This window comes from Mauremys reevesii, linkage group 1 (assembly GCF_016161935.1).
Source record: "Mauremys reevesii isolate NIE-2019 linkage group 1, ASM1616193v1, whole genome shotgun sequence".
In the NCBI taxonomy this organism is placed as follows: domain Eukaryota; kingdom Metazoa; phylum Chordata; order Testudines; family Geoemydidae; genus Mauremys; species Mauremys reevesii.
The window spans coordinates 138,811,337-138,827,610 of NC_052623.1; the positions used below are offsets into that span (position 1 = coordinate 138,811,337).

Genomic DNA, 16,274 nt, shown 5'->3' on the forward strand with positions numbered 1-16,274 from the left:
ATTCTTTTCAAAAAGTTTGAAACAAATACTTTAGAATTTTTTTTAAATGTGAAAACCATTGTTGACTTTCTTTCCAGCTCTAGTAGAGAGTACTATTGGGAAGGAGAAGTGGAACTACCAAGTTCCCAGGCAATGATGGGTCATTTGAGAACCTTAAACTTGACCCAGTGCTCAACAGGGAGCCAGTGGAGTGAATGGCATGCTGAGGTGTGTAACTGAAAGGGGTTGTAGGCTGTTTTAAATTATCCCCAGGAGCTCTGTAAGGACTGTAGGCAGCAAAGCACATTCATTCACCTCTGCATGAGACTCAGGATTCGTAGCCACTTAATAAACCCCCTGTAGCCCAACTTGGGTTTTCTATGTGTAGGGATTAGGCTGTGTGCCTTTAAAATGTCAGCTGCTCTACATAGCCCCCGGGCAAGAGTATCCACCAAGGAACAGAAAATCACTCAAACTGGAACAGACACAAGTCATCCCATGGCTTGATTGTGATGGTGCAGTGACCAGCGATGTTTCAGAATGGATTTGGATACAATCACCATGGACATGTACACAGTCCACACAGGAACACTGTTTGACTAACAAGGCAGGGCTCTTACCACTGTTGCTTGTGTCACCTGGGCAATATTGCCTGCTTGCCTGGAAATGGTGATCCTCTGCCTTATGCCTTTGGCATCACAATGCCCACTGACTCATGTCCAGGATGGTCCGCCCCCTGCTGATTCTGTGCAGACTGTCATGGAGTACAATGCACCTGTTCAGACAGGAGCAAGGGATGAAGACTTCACTATGCTATGCACAAGGGTAGGAATCATGGTGCCCTTGCCCTCCCACCCCCAATAGAGAATTTTCTGCATGGGTCAGAAGTTTTGTATTTTGTCCCTCATTCCCAGCTACTTATGCTTTCTCTGCATCTCAAACAAAAATGTGGACTTTCTAACTTATAGAGCCAAAAAAATTTCTTAAAGTTATTTACTATGCTTTCCTGCTCGCGACCCACCCACACTACCACTTTGGCTGACTTGGTCTGGTGGCACTATAAACAATCTCCCTTCAGGTTAATCTCCCAAAGATTGCCAAGAGTGTGTTGTAGAGTGGCTAACTCAGTGAGAAGATAGAGCATGGTGAGTCTGGCCAGAATGCAGTTCATGGTGCTAGTGGTTAGAGCAGGGATCGGCAACGGTTGGCACACGGCTCGCCAGGGTAAGCCCCTGGCGGGCCAGGCCAGTTTGTTTACTTGACACATCCGCAGGTTTGGCTGATTGTGGCTCCCATTGGCCACGGTTCACTGCTCCAGGCCAATGGGGGCTGTGGGAAGCGGCGCGGGCTGAGGGATGTGCTGGCCGCAGCTTCCCACAGCCCCCATTGGCCTGGAGCGGCGAACCGTGGCCAGTGGGAGCCACAATCAGCCGAACCTGAGGGTGCAGCAGGTAAACAAACTGTCCTGGCCCCCCAAGGTGCTTACCCTGGCGAGCTGTGTGCCAAAGGTTGCTGATCCCTAGGTTAGAGAAATATTTTAAATGCATGCTTTTATTAAGGCTTCTCCTAAATCTCCCTCATTTTCTGTAAAAACTCACTACTTCCAATCAATATCGGAAATGTCAAATCTTGGTGACTGTCTGAAAGGATTCCAGCATTGATAACTTTCATGGCTGGAGCTGCGTACAGATACCAACTAACTGCCTTCCACTAAGAAATGAAGATAAATTGGAACAAACATGCCATATTGTTCTCAGGAATGATGTACTCCTCCCATCGTTTTAATCTGTATATACCTAACGGAGTAAGGCCTAACAGTTACAGCTATTTAAAATGGCCAGACTTTCTGTGGCATAAAATAATTTTACTGATTCCCCTTGATATCAAACACAAATTACTCAGATGTGACGGCAAAGAACAGACCTCTTGGCTAACAGCAAACAGCTGTGCCCTGCTTTTTAGCATTTGTTAGGCACATTAAACATATGCCAAGTGAGTCCTGGCCCACTGCCTAGTTTTAAGTTTAGGTAAAAGCAATGACTGGCACTGAGTGTTGTACTAAATGAAACTTGCTGGATGCTTCTGTGGTTGATGTGTCTCCGGCTTAAAGAATGGCCATTTTTTAAAGATATCTAAAATATTCGTTAGACCTAAGGCCCAGATCCTAAGCTGAAGCTTGACTCAGTTTAGTGGAAGGGGTTTGGTATAAAGGTGGTTTTAAGTCATCTTTATATGATCTCCAAAACCTGGGTCTGTGTGACCACTGGCCTAGTCCCCAGGATAAATTAGAGCATGCTCAGAGTTTCTCCATTTACACTAGGGGTGTTGCAGCACCTGGGGGTTGTTATCTGAGGAATGTACCAATCATATCCCTTTTCCACTGGCCATGGCGCTGCACTATGAGCCCAGGAGGAGTGGGTCATGGAAGAGTTAATTAAAAGAAGAATTGTGGGGCGGGCAGAGAAGAAAAGTAATCTAAATACAGGATTGTATCATAATGGGCAGGAGGATTAAGCTTCATAACTATAAATTACAATTTTAAGACTCTGTTTGTTAGCTTATGACTTGTTTATGTTTGAAAATCTTTCCAAATGCTATTGTTACAGTTGTTTTAGTCTCTGTGATGTGTGCCTATTTTTAACATGGAGGTGGATTGGAAGGGGCTGGAGAGCCCCAGTGAAAGGGGCATGTCAAGGATGGAAAGGGGATGTGGCTGGAGAACACTGAGCTCTGGCTATTCCCAGATGGTGGATGGTCTCCTGGGAACTATTGCCACATGCCCTAGTTAGAGCAGCCCACAAGCTCCTCTAATCAGTGTGAGGGTCCAGGTTGGGGTGGAACAGAGCAGAGGATAGGACGGGGGTTGGCAAACTACAGCCCGGGGGCCACATCCACCCCTCCAGATGTTTTAATCTGGCTCTTGAGCTCCTGCTAGGGAGCGGGGTCCAGGGCCTTCCTCACTCTGGCGCTCCAGCCCTCCAACCAGGGAGCGGGGTCAGGAGCTTGCCCCACTCCGTGAGGCTCCTGGAAGCAGCAGCATGTCCCCCCTCTGGCTCCTACATGTAGGGGCAGCCAGGGGGCTTTGCATACTGCCCCCACCCCAAGCGCCTGTGGATGGGGCAGCGTGCAGAGCCTCCTGGCTGCGCCTCCACGTAGAAGTTGGAAGGGGGATATGCCGCTGCTTCTGGGAGCTGCTTGAGGTAAGCACTGCCCAGAGACTGCACCCCAACCCCCTCCAAGCCCCAGCCCCGTGCTCCAGCCCTGATCCCTCTCCCACCCTCTGAACCCCTCGGTCCCAACCTGGAGCACCCTCCTGCACCCCTAACCCCTCATTCCCAGCCCCACCCTAGAGCCGCACCCCTAGCTGGAGCCCTCACCTCCCCTCTGCACCCCAACCCCCTGTCCCAGCCCAGAGCCCCCTCCTGCATCCTGAACTCCTCAACTCTGGTCCCACCCCAGAGCCCACACCCCCAGCCAGAGCCCGCATCACAACCCCCAATTTCGTGAGCATTCATGGCCCGCCATACAATGTCCATACCCAGATGTGGCCCTCGGGCCAAAAAGTTTGCCCACCCCTGGGATAGGAGAACCATAACTGAGTCCCTTAGACCTTTCCTACGTCACGGTGATGAGCTCCTTTTGGCCAGAGCAAAGAATTTGCCCCTATGTATTTAGTGGTATCTACACTGGTTTTCTTTGTCTAATAGCACGTTCAATGCTGGCATACATTTAGTGCCCTGGTGAATTAAAAGGCCATTGGTTTCAACACAGTTGACAATCAACAGACCCTCAAATTATACTTGATTTCTTTGTGCTTGGCCTGCAGCAGATTCAAATATCCATTCCATGAGCTATCACGAGAAAGATAAGACAGGAACAGAACCTTCCAAATGGCAAATCAACATGATAGCACGTTTCAGCTTTAAATATTCATGAATATTATCCCCCATGTTTCTTTGAAGAGTTTTGACATTTACTTAAGTAATTACTGTCACCTCCAAATGGCTGCCCATATTTTTGTCCTTTGTAAGTCCTCCTATGGTATTATTTATGCCTTTGTTTCATCTCAGCTCTTTGAGCCAGGTTTTATCAGGCCTGCCAGGTGCACTATGTACACACGTTCTGAATTAATCTCCCTACTCTGTTAGTTTGTAACAAAGTTCATTTATGCAAGGGAGTGGGGAGATGGAGGGAAATGCAGCTTGAGACACCCTGCTCTTGATTGCCTTTGCAAGTTATTCGCATCAGGGAAAAAGCCACTTTCTACTCGAGTAGTTTCAGAACTAGCAAAGCCAGAATGCTAAACATGAGTAGCCTTGAGTCAAATCCTTTGCCACCAATACCTCTCAGAACAAACAGATTAGCCCCTTATAATCATGTATTTCAACAGATTTAGTGCACTGTAAACACACCACTTTTTTTCTAAAATCCCATACCAATATTCTGTCCCTTCCTTATAGAGATGACAGTTACGCTTCTGCAGTTAGGAGCTTTGCTTCTCCTACAAATCTGTTATTACCATAAGCAGTCATTCCCAGAAAGAAGGTTAGTGCTAGATTTTGATAGCAGGGGAAGTTGCACCTGCCCACTTCCACCTAATTAATGCAAACAGTAATCCAACTGCGTGTGCAAGTCCCGCAATCAGCTGTATGGGTGTGGATGTTCTTCCTCTGTGATGGAACTAGTGCAGTTCTAATTCATGGCTGGCAAGCATTGGGGAGCTCATGCAGAGATTGAGTATCTGTGGCTTAACATGCAGCTCAGCTCCCTGGGGCTGTGATAGATCCGTGCTAATCAGTCCGAATACTTATATTTGATTCATATTGAGAATAGGATAAGGGTGACAAGAAATTATAAGAAAATGTGAGTCCCCTCTCTTTAAATGCAGACTGATCTGGATTCAGGATGACACCTCCATCCAAGATAGTTAAAGTGGTGAGTGAAGCCTGGTTGTTAGGTTAGGACAAAAAACAGACTTGCCTCAGAGTGAGAGATGCGTATTGTATGTGTACACCTGGAAAATGGCGTTTTAAATTGCAAAATGTCAAGGGGGAAAAAAGTGACATATCTGTTTGTCTATTGCAATGAAGGCAGTCCTGACCGGAATTTGAAAACTTATTATCCAGCGTATGAGATCCTGCTTGGAGGATACATTTGTGAAAATAAGTCTGTGAGGGCAGTCACAAGAGGAAGATCAGAGTAATATGAAAGGCGTGACTGGGGACTCAAGCAAGACACTGCGGGGTGGGGAACGAATCACTAGACGTGATACCCCGGGTTGGTTGTTTGTCATGTCTGGCCAGAGGGTCAGGAAAGCAAAGGGGAAGCTATGGAGAGAGGGTAACTCAAGAAGTAGGTTATTTCTTATTTTCTTTAGTGACATGGATTGTCCTAATCGGGATTAGTTTGTTTAGAATTTAAAGTGCAGATGCTCAGCTGATGTCAGTTGTCATAGCTCCGTTGAAGTCAATGGAGTTACACTCTTTAACACCAGCTGAGGATCTGCCCCTAAGGCTCTAGCCATGTTGTCCCCACTGTTTCTTTTGTTTTGATTTGATTTTATCTATTCATCTTTTACAACAACCACAGTGATGTCAGACTGCTTTTGGGGAACTGCACATGGAAAGGTGAAAAAGACTTATTACCTCTAAGAAGTGGTAAAGAAAGATGAGTATCTGAGGCATACCCTACTGGAGGGTGTGGACCTCTCAACTGTCTTACCATCAAAGGCACAAATACTTGGAATGGAGGCCTCTAGTGACCATGGACAAGAACAAGGTGTAAGGTCACAAAAGTTCCATGCACCCTGCAGTGCAGGGGAGCAGCTATCCACATTCAGTTAAGAATTACTTAGTGCAAACTAAGAGAACGACAAGAGCAAGAAAGAACATGACTAAAGTATTCACAAGAGAGAATGTTATGTGTCTCCTCTGACTAACTGACCATAAAATGCCTGGTGAGCTGTGCAGCCAGGAGGCAAAGTTCTCTCCAATTAAGTAACCAAGGCTACGGTTTAGTCATGGAAGTCACGGCAGTGAGAGATTCTGTAACTTTACCAGACCTCCATAACTTCCTCCAGCCAGCAGCTGAAGCGGGGGCTGGAGGCAGGACTGTGCCCACTGGCCCTGCTAAAACTGGGGCAGGATGGCTGGAATCAGGACGCTGCAGCCCCTGCCCTGCAGTTTGCCGGGATGGAGGAACTGCAGCCAGGCTGTGTGCCCCTGTCCTGCAGCTGCAGCCAGCTCCAGAGCTGGAGATGCACACCCCCTGCTGCACCCCAGCCCCATGACTTCTGCTGGGGGCTGTCCTGCAGCCGGGGCTGGGCACCCCAGCTCCTGTGGCTTCCACCGGGGGCTGCAGCCGGGGCCGTGCGCCCCTGCCTGGCAGTTGCATATGCCCCAGCCCAGTCAGCCTGAGCTGCCGCAGGGGCTGTGCGTCTCTTCCCTGCAGCATCCCAGGGCCAGGCGCCCTCTCCTGGCTGCAGCTGGGGTTTAGGGGAGGCTGTAGCTGAGGCTGTGCACCCCCCCACCCCCGTGGCCACTGGAGCCGGGGCAGTATCCCCCGCCATGGTGGGGTCTTGGCCCACCCACCCATGGGACTCCATTCCTCCCCCCTCTCTAGTCCTGCCCCCCGTTATTTTTAGTAAAATCAGGGATAGGTCATGGGCTCCGTGAATTTTTGTTTATTGCCCCGACCTGCCCCTGACTTTTACTAAAAATAACCATGACAAAATCTTAGCCGTAGTCATAACAGACACAAGTGACATGCGCCACAGACTGGAGTAGTGAGTTCAGAGTGGCTCCATGTCTGCTCTGAAAACTGGGGAAGAGGGAAAGTTTTCTCTTCCTCTTGCCCTGGTGCAGCCATTTTTCCTTTTCTTGTCTGGAGCTGATTCTGTTGTAAACATCTGTTACTTCATGTGGGGCGTTGCAGTTGTCTGTAAAGATACAGAAGGGGAACAAGGAGCCTGGTTTGTTATGTGTTTCAATGGCTTAGCCATTACATGTGTGACTGCAAAATACCTTTATTTGTGATATTTGCCTACATACATTGATGCATGTAATTAGGCCCGTGCAGTTGTGTTGCACACATCAGAGTAGATCACAAGCTTCTCCACTGAAGACAATGGACTTAAACTGCTGTTAGTGAGAGCAGAAAGCCTTTGGGATCTTGACTGTCAATACAGTCATAGGACTCTCCTGCAAAGAAAGGAACTCCCAATAATCTGTTCCCTTATGTGCTCCTTTTTTTGCAGATGTCTGTGTGATCAAATGTTCCTGTCACAAATATTTATGGAAAGTGAAGCTGAAGCCTGCTTGCTCAAAGACATATTAAAGGCAATTTTTAAATTCTTTCCACAAGCAATTTTATCATCAGAGAAACATTGTATTTGGCACCTCGGTTCCATGCAAACATCATTTCTGTTGACTCATAAACCCGCCACAGTGGCTCAGCTCTACTCTAGATTTTATGTCTTTACCAAACAGAAAGGAATGCAGGTTTTTCTCTCTACTGGGTACTGTACAGTGGATTAACACATTCTGTGTGCAAGAAGGTGAATAAATGATTATGCTGTGTTATGTCTAGCACATAGAACGGCTGCCATCTTCAAAGGATCAAGACAATTTGTGAGTTAATAGACTGGATGTGATTGCACTAAAGCAATTTCCATCTGAGTTTAGGGAAGTAAGCCATAGTGGCAGGTTTATGAACTAACAGATCATAAGGTTGCAGTGAACTGAGGTTTCAAGTTTGATGTTTGTGTGCGGAGAAAATTGCCCAACTTCCAGTGACATCGCTGTTAGCATTAAGCAGTGACAGGGACATTGTAGCAGTGACATCCCTGTCAGCATTAAGTCTGTCCACATGGTCACCATAGAACCCTATTCTTAAGGATTTATATTTCCGCTTTAAATTTCCGCTATGCCAATTTTGGCTAGGCATGAATTCAACAAAACAACACACATCCCAGCCTGTTGTGCCTAGGAATAGGGGACTGTCCCTTTAAATAGTTTGCAAGCTTTCTAGTGGCACTTACTGTGTTCTGTTTTAGAACCCAGCTGGAGCAGCGGTATGTGTAGCTAGCCCTAGCATGTTTGTGTTTAGTTAGTGTGTGGTTATTTAGGACCCATGTAGTGTGTTCGTGTTCATGTTGTATAGCCAGCAAGAAACCCAACATTTTGTAACCAAACAAAAATGAAATAATTATACTGTTCTGAGATTACATGGGTGGAAATATAAATTACTGGGCCAGATTTACTAGCACACTCAAGTTGCTTTCCGCTCTTCTGGCGATGCATGCTAACTGTAAACCTGGCTAGCTCCACTTGCTTTATAGCTGCTTTGTGTCCCTGGAGTACTACAAAGCAGACAGAGATGGCTAGTGAATTTAGCCCACTGGTTTTTGATACTTTTTTGAACTCTAATAACTTTCACAGCAACTGTGAATAAAGTGGATTTATACCCAAACTCTCAGCCAAATTCTGACCCCAGAAATGCAATGTATATCTGAGAATTTTGCTGACCTCTGCTTCAATCCTTTGTTGATGAGACCTGATTTGGTATGGCAATACCTATATACTGCAGGCAGTAGAGAATAACCGCATCCCATTGTGCCATATTGTTCTCATTCTCCACATGGAATTTCCATGAATAGTGTTTTGACACCAGTGCAGCTGCCATTGACTCGACTGAAGGAAGTGTCCTTAAATCCGAAATATTTGCGCATAATGCTAAAAAAGAGAGCAGAATTTGATGTTAAGACCATTTGTCCAGACCCTCTAATTGAAATCAGTGGGATTTAGGCACCTAAATACTTTTGGGGATATAGGCCCTTGTGTTAAATCTGTCTGTTTCTCATCAATAACTGTTTTGTGTGGACTCTGTAACATGAATAGTTAGCTGCAGAATCAGTGTTTGGCATTTTGCCCTCCTGGTGGTTTTGCTCAGAAAAAAAAAACGTTACTGTTAAGTTACTTTGTTCAGAAATGTTGCTTCTGCACTCTAGTTTTTGTTTAATCACATACAGATTCTAGTGCACAGGAGCCTCAGCTAAATTACTGTAGATACAGCAGCCCCTGGGATACATTGACACTATATTCACATCTATGAGAGTTCACCTAAGTTTACATTCCCTACATTGTAATGGCTTGTGTCAAAGCCTTCATGTTATTTAAAAGGACACTGCCAAGTATTTTTCATACTTAATGTTAATGTCCTTTCTTTCCCAGGGTTGATAAAGTAGCCATTATTTTGTTTGATGGTGGGCAAGGTGGCGGTCAGCTATTGAGTAAACTTTATACAATCAAGAGGGAATTCTAGATTTACTTATGTGACGACAATTGTACCTCTGCCCTGAAAGAGCTCCGAGCATTCCCCGAGTTAAATAGGATAACTGAAATGAAGTTATTTTTAGGGTGGATGGTGACAGCCAACCTGCAAAGAACATACTGAAGTGTGCAACAGTTATGAGAGGGGACACTTTTGCAAGAGAATCAAGCCCTGGTCTTACAAATAGTGGCGTGCTCATGTGGAAAAGATGGGAAGTAAGTAAAGTTTGCAAAGTTCTGTTTTGGACAGAGAAGCGACTACGTAAAAACGTCACCTGAACGGATCTGTCCCCTGTATACTCAGAGTCTCATAGCTGCTTACAGGACTCCTCTGACAAACATAAAGTTGTTTTGCTATGTTGATTCTTGTTAGTGTTGCAAAGCCAGCAAAGCTATGGGAGAATGACCTGGATTCTCTTCTGGATCATATTACAACAGGAGAATTACTTTTTCTAATTGCAGAAAATCCCAAAAGTCCAGTTTATCTTTCAGATCTCAGGGTGAGTTTCTATGGCTGGAAGAAAAATATCTTTCTGCTTATAAACAAACTTTCCCATCCTGTTTAGGACAGTTAGGACCCACAAGGACCTACATCTCCGTACAGGAATGTTTTAAGCCCTTTGTAGCCTTGCAGGGCCAGACACAATCTGATGCTATGTCTGTAATCCATTTTTATTGTTGTTCAGTGATGGTTGAAACAGGCCTTTAATTTCCCTTGATTTCAGTGGGAGCTGGACTGAGCCCAAAGCAAATTTACTTGGGGCCACCTTTCTAAGGAATATTACAGAAGTGTGTATGCTATGGGCAGAACCATTAGCACTCAGTATTAGTGTTTATGTGTACAACCCCATTATTTTAGCAGGTGTACAGATCAGTAAGAAGAAAGGTCACTGCCAAGAAGCTTATAATTAGGGCTGGTTAAATAATTTTTAAAATGGGTTTTCAAATGATATGAAAGTTTAGTGAAAATATCTACATTGTTTGAAATTTTCCCAGTTTTCAATGAGATAGATCTACATGAAAATTGAACAAAGGCTCTACCTACTCCCTGCCACTCTCCACCCACTTGTTGCAATCCTGAAGCACTTTCTGTCCTGTCCACCCTCCCGAGCTTGGCACTGGTGAACGGGGAATCTATTCACTTGTTTTTCCATCACACTTTGTCAAAGTCCAGGAGAACAGAACACCGCTTTGGCAAGTACACACAGATTACTGTATGCTGCACTTTGCTGTAATGCATATACTTTGTTCCTGAAAAGCATTCTGAGCTTATTGATAGTACAACACATTTATGCAGCTGAAGTATGTGGATGGGGTGAAGACCATGGAAAGGAAATGCAGATATATGCTCCTTTAGATTTCTTAAAAAAACAACAACCTCAATCCTGCTATTTTGTGCAATCTGGCTCATTCCGGGCCCTCAGACCACTTTGGTGAGCATGAGGTAAGAATCTGGATGGCTACACAGGCAAATAAGATTGCTCTTCAGAAACATTTTTGTGAGCCCTACGATCTCTTTCCTGGGAGGGATAGTTTATTAGTATCCAGAGATGGGGTGTCTCCATCAGAGGCAGGGAAATGACTCAATCTTCTCTTTAGGTTGGTGACAGAATTTCTAAAAGAGATGAAGCCCCAAGAGCTCCCTCCAGCACATCAGCACATTTCTATCTATCTTGACACTATGTGAACTTTTGATTTGTATGGGTTTATGATTTAGAAACATGCCAAAGAGAGTTAATGTTACATTCAAGCAAACTATTAAAATGTACAGCTGCAACTTGGAGACATAATGTCTCAACTTAGATATGGGTCGCACTTACAAAACTTCAAAAGCTTCTTTAAATGTCATTGTGTTCTATGTGATATCCTTTACGATCTGTGACTGCCTGCCTGACATGATTTCATTTATTATGCTGTGAAGCATTTGCCATCTAAGAGCTTTGTGAGTTAACTTTAGCAATAGCTGGATTGAAAAGTTCTCTGTGCTGCAGTAGCTGCTGATTTGTAAGCATTATTTCTTTTTAATTGGTATCATTCTTCAGTGCGTTTTAAAGGTGGCAGGAAGAAAATTAAATGGATAAATGAGAAAACTTTCACGATCCCATATCATTAGCAGAATCCATAGGGTGTCTAGAAATCAAAAGTAAATACATCTTAAAATAACATATTGGGGGTGAGGGGTGTAATCCCTTTTATACTTACCTGCCAGGACCTGAGTTCAAGGTTCTGGGGTTGTTCTGGAATAGTTAATGATACTAGAAGCACATAAAGTCCTGGAAGGACTCCCTTCTTTCCTTTAGGGGTATAATGTTATCACCTTTTGCAGGAGAAATGTGGAACCCTGAACTTAGCACTAGGCTAGAGCTGTGCAGAATATTGTCAAAGAAACATGAAACCTTATAAAACTCACTTGGTTTTGGATTTTGTAGCACACTTAAAACATGGACCATTTGCTCTTGAGAGGTTAATTGAAGTTAGTCTTTTTTAGTGAACCTAAGCCAGTTTCATACATATAAAGGGCAATTGAAGGGCTTGCATCAATAGGAGAAATTCTTGGTTTTGCTTAAACCTGTGTGATACCCTGTGGTTTTACTCAATGTTGCTTTGAAATTTTGCATTCATTCAAACTCAAAGTGAAACTTACTGGGGGTTGTACACCCAAATAAATAGAAACTGAAGAAAATATTTTCACAAATCCCTCCAAAGTGAAGAGAAAAAGTCTTTAAAAATGTTATGATTCAGTTCAGTGTGAGCAACAAAGTTTGGAGTGGTTCTCAATTTATTTAAGCTGGTTTGTCACTTTATGAGTTTGACAGCCTTGAAGAATAATAAATATTGTGAAAAATGTTTTCATTGCATATGATTTGCAGGCATATTTCTAATGTTTTATCAGAAATTTTCCTTGGTGTTTCTTATCTGTAGTGACTAGCATTTATACCTACTATACGACTCATGTACTGGTTTATGCAGATGTGCACCTTTCCCTAATTAGATGGAAGTCAGGCCTGTTCAAGTGTATCATCAGCTTGCTACATAACAGTTAAAGTAGATTTTCCTAAAGCTCAAGTGATAGGGCCTGTGCTCAATTTTAGTCCCACTTCAGCTATGAATTCTTGGACATCCACTATATGTGTTGTTGTAACAGCTGTTAAGTGGTACTCAGACCCAGTGTCATTTTGCTGAATGGCAAAGAACTACCCAAAAAAGGCAGTGTGATATCCTGACATTGCATCTCTCATTGACTCAAAATAATTTTGTGTTAATGCAACACCTGAGAACATGCCTCTCCAAATGTCAGCACATCATGCTGTGATTATTTTATGGTTTTCTGTAATACCATCTGATAAAATATCACCATCTTATCTCTGACCTTCTATTCCGCCTGACTAGGTAGGAACAAATAGGGGTTATTTGCTCATTAGACCTTCCTGTTGCGTTTTATTTGTATCCAGCAGCTTTGTAAACAATCCTATTTGCTCTGTTTGGGACCAAAGATAATGTAAAGTACCTCCAGTCCAACCCATTGAGCACCACAAGATCCCACAGGTATCTTTAGACCACCAGGTCTGTTGTTATCCTCATGAATTAGAAGTGTGGATTAGTGTCAACTTCTGAGAGTCACATTTTCTGTTAAAATGCTTCCTGGATCTAAAAATATTTCAGGGTTTAGATTTCTATGTCTATACTATGCCTTTCCAATGACTGTTCCCTTAGCTTGGTGTGTCATCCATGATCATTAATGGTATTTTTCCTTATTTATGTTCCAAAAAGGTAACCCACATCTCTATACCATATTTCATCTAGAGCTTTAATAGCCTAGTAACTAATCCACCGAAGCCAAGCAGCTAGCGTAGAATGAAAAGTTTGGGAGAAGGCAGTCTATATAAACTTTTCAAAGTTCTGCTATGATCAAAGATGTCAGAATCATATTTTCATATGTTCTCCCATTGTAGGGAAAGCTATGGTGTGTAGGTTACCTGTGACTCATTCAATAAATTAAAATAAGTACAAAAGAACTTATAAAAATGCAGGGCTTTGTATTTAGTTCAAAGTGTAAATGGAAGTTCTTAAAAAGCTCTTTATGAATAGTGGAAATAGTCTCTTTCTCTCAAACTCTGAATTTTAAACCTTACATGGACCAAGTTTTTAGCTGCAGAACTACAGAGATATTCATTCTCCTTGCATGCTATATAATACTTTTGTATATGCATTGGCCATAAACTTGGAAACTTCATGATGTGCATGTGGCTAGCAGATATAACTGGGTGATTCTGTTATCATTACCCTGTTCCATCCTTCCTGCCTATTGATTGTTACACTCACTTATTTTCATTACCCATATATTTAAGTGAAAAGAGAGACATAAAAGACTACAATTTGATCAGTCAGCCACCGTCGATGTTTTATCACATATGCCAATATTTCTAAATGCACATAGGTATGGTAATTGTCAAACTCCAAATGGCAATGTTTAAATTAGTGACTAAATATGACTCTTAATAGTGATCAATAAGAGGAAAAGGTTAAATGAAAATACCTAATTTTGTTTCATTATATGTTTTTCAGCAAACCTGGAGAATCATTGTTAAAATCTCATCCACACAAGGAAGGCCAGCATGACTAATTTTAATTCTCCCTATTTATGTTATCTAAGTTAATTTCAATGATAATCTAAAAACAATATTCTCTATCTTACTACTGTAGGGCATTAGCAAACCTGACAAGACCGTGCTTGAAGGTGAGGTAACATGTCCAGCCATAACTCCAGAATGGTATTCTGCTTGCTGCTTTATTTTTCATTTAGGATCTACAATAGCTATGGCCTTGTCTAGACAAGGATTTAAAGGTGAGATGTTAGACTGGGCAAGGTAACTCAAGCTAATTAACTCCTTCTAAAACTCTAGTCAAGGCAAAGCAGCTGTACTTTAGAACGTGCTAAACTGGTCGAATTGAAACTTAGGATCTACCTAAGCACCTTTAGAAGATGCTGAAATGATAGGTCTTAGGTTTCAATTCTTAAGTACAGCTACTTTGTCTTGCCTAGAGTTTCAGAAGGTGTTAATTAGCTTGAGTTACCTATCTAGAGCTGATGTCGCACCTTTTAAAATCCTAGTATAGACATAGCCTATAGCTATATTTCATGGTGGGAGGAGAGGGAGGTTGAAGAGTAATACTTCCTTGGGACGGCATTATATAATGAAGGGGCTGAGAAGAACTATAATTTAGCTGGCTTGGAAATGAAAATAACATAGGTTTTTGTTTTACATGTACAGGACTCTGTGTGTGTTAATTACAGGATGAGGTAACACCAACTGATGACTGAGATTGCTTTGACTCAGTATCTGGGCTTCTACCGCAGAATATGGCTGTAATGATAGTGACACAAGGACACACCCTTTTGAGCATGTGATACAAACACACAGAAATGGCTGAATCAGACAAAATACTTTTGGCTGTGTGTCTTGGTTTAGCTCCGGTCTAGCAGTGCTTTCCATAGTATTCACTGAGGTGGGTTTGGCCTTGACTTTATTTTTTCTCTCTTTCTGAAAGCTTGCCAATAAAATATTCTTCTCTTCAAGGCAACAGCTCCACAAATGAGTTCAATTAACTGGGGCATTTACTGATTGTACAGTACAATGACTCTGGAGACAAAGCATGGTATGACCTTGGTAGAGTCAGGGGTGAGGAGTACGTTATAGCTTGGGCCTTAGGGATGAAGGAGCTGTGATCTGCCTTCAAAAGAAGGCCATAAGCTGGCTGTTGTGAACATGGAGAACAGTTGAATGACTTGAAAGACATTGGTATAGTTAGCCATCTTGCCACACAAATACCACCAGAAAAGAAATTCCTTTTGTCTATAGTAACATTATATTTTTGGGAGTTGTGTAGGATATGAGAGCTCAGAAAACTGGCACTATGTTTCTCCATGCAGTGCACCAAGAGGAGAAATTAGAGGCAAAAGAAAGGTACACAGAATCCATCACCAGCATAATAACTATTGGTCTATGAGCCATATAACCATCCTTGCACTGGATCTTATTAAAAAACATGTTTACTACAGAAGGTAAAAAAACCTCTCTTGGCGCTGACGAAGAAAGGCAGAGGATGGCTAGTAATGGAACTGAAATATGTAACATCCATGCCAAGGTTGCATAACCTTCTTGTTCCTAGCAGAAGTTTCCAAAGTATGAACACTGGATAATGTTTTTATTGAATTTGGCTATCTCTTTTCCATGACACTCTAGTATCAGATGCACTGTACTGATGCAAGAGTGGGAGCAAAGATTGCTTTGTTTTGCTCCCTCAGTCCCGAAACCAGCTGAGGACCAATCTGGTCCCAAGAATAAGTTAGAGCAACCATATAGCTGCTTAAACGTACATCCAGCTGCCCACAGCCACAAGGGTCTATTCTGGCAGCCAGAAATTACTTTGGACATTTCCTAGCTATGTTTCTTTTCTCCCAGCCACACCCCCTGCACCTGGCATAGGAGGGGATGGCATAGGAGCTACCAGGCAGGGTGAATCCTCAGGGGTCAGATACACCAGCTTTATAGCTGCTTTGCTCTGCTATAAAGCAGCCAGAGGAGAAGCTAGTATCTGGTATATCCTTTAAAAAATATCACAAGGATAGCCAAGTCATTTGAAATCTTCCTAACAAATGCCGAGAAAAAGATCGGCTTGTCAAGCTGTTGGCTGGGGGGGTTTCTCTGCTACCAGAACTAGCAATTTCAGCTTTTTATTTTAACTGCACCTTTTCCCTTTTGTAATAAAGGGTGTTCTCTGAGGTTCTATTTTATTCTCTTGTGCTAGTTATACATCTTTATCTTCAACAATTAGCCAAATGCACTTCAAAATAGAAAACTTGTTTCATGTTGTATCTATACTGGACAGTCAAAGAATATTTTTGGACAATTCCATTAGAAATCATGTCATAGTTTTGATGCCTCTAGGGTGTTTCACCGCAGG

At 42.9% G+C, this 16,274-nt stretch overlaps 1 protein-coding gene across 1 annotated transcript in view; it reads left to right on the top strand.

The window, feature by feature from the left end:
• Positions 1-741: 741 nt before the first annotated feature.
• The window catches only part of GLRA2 (glycine receptor alpha 2), a 220,322-nt gene continuing 204,789 nt past the window's right edge, over positions 742-16,274 (top strand). Inside the window, exons 1-2 of the mRNA XM_039521036.1 lie at positions 742-804; positions 9,395-9,524. Coding sequence (XP_039376970.1) covers positions 749-804; positions 9,395-9,524 — 186 coding nt within the window. The 5' untranslated portion in view covers positions 742-748. The remainder of the gene's footprint in view (positions 805-9,394; positions 9,525-16,274) is intronic.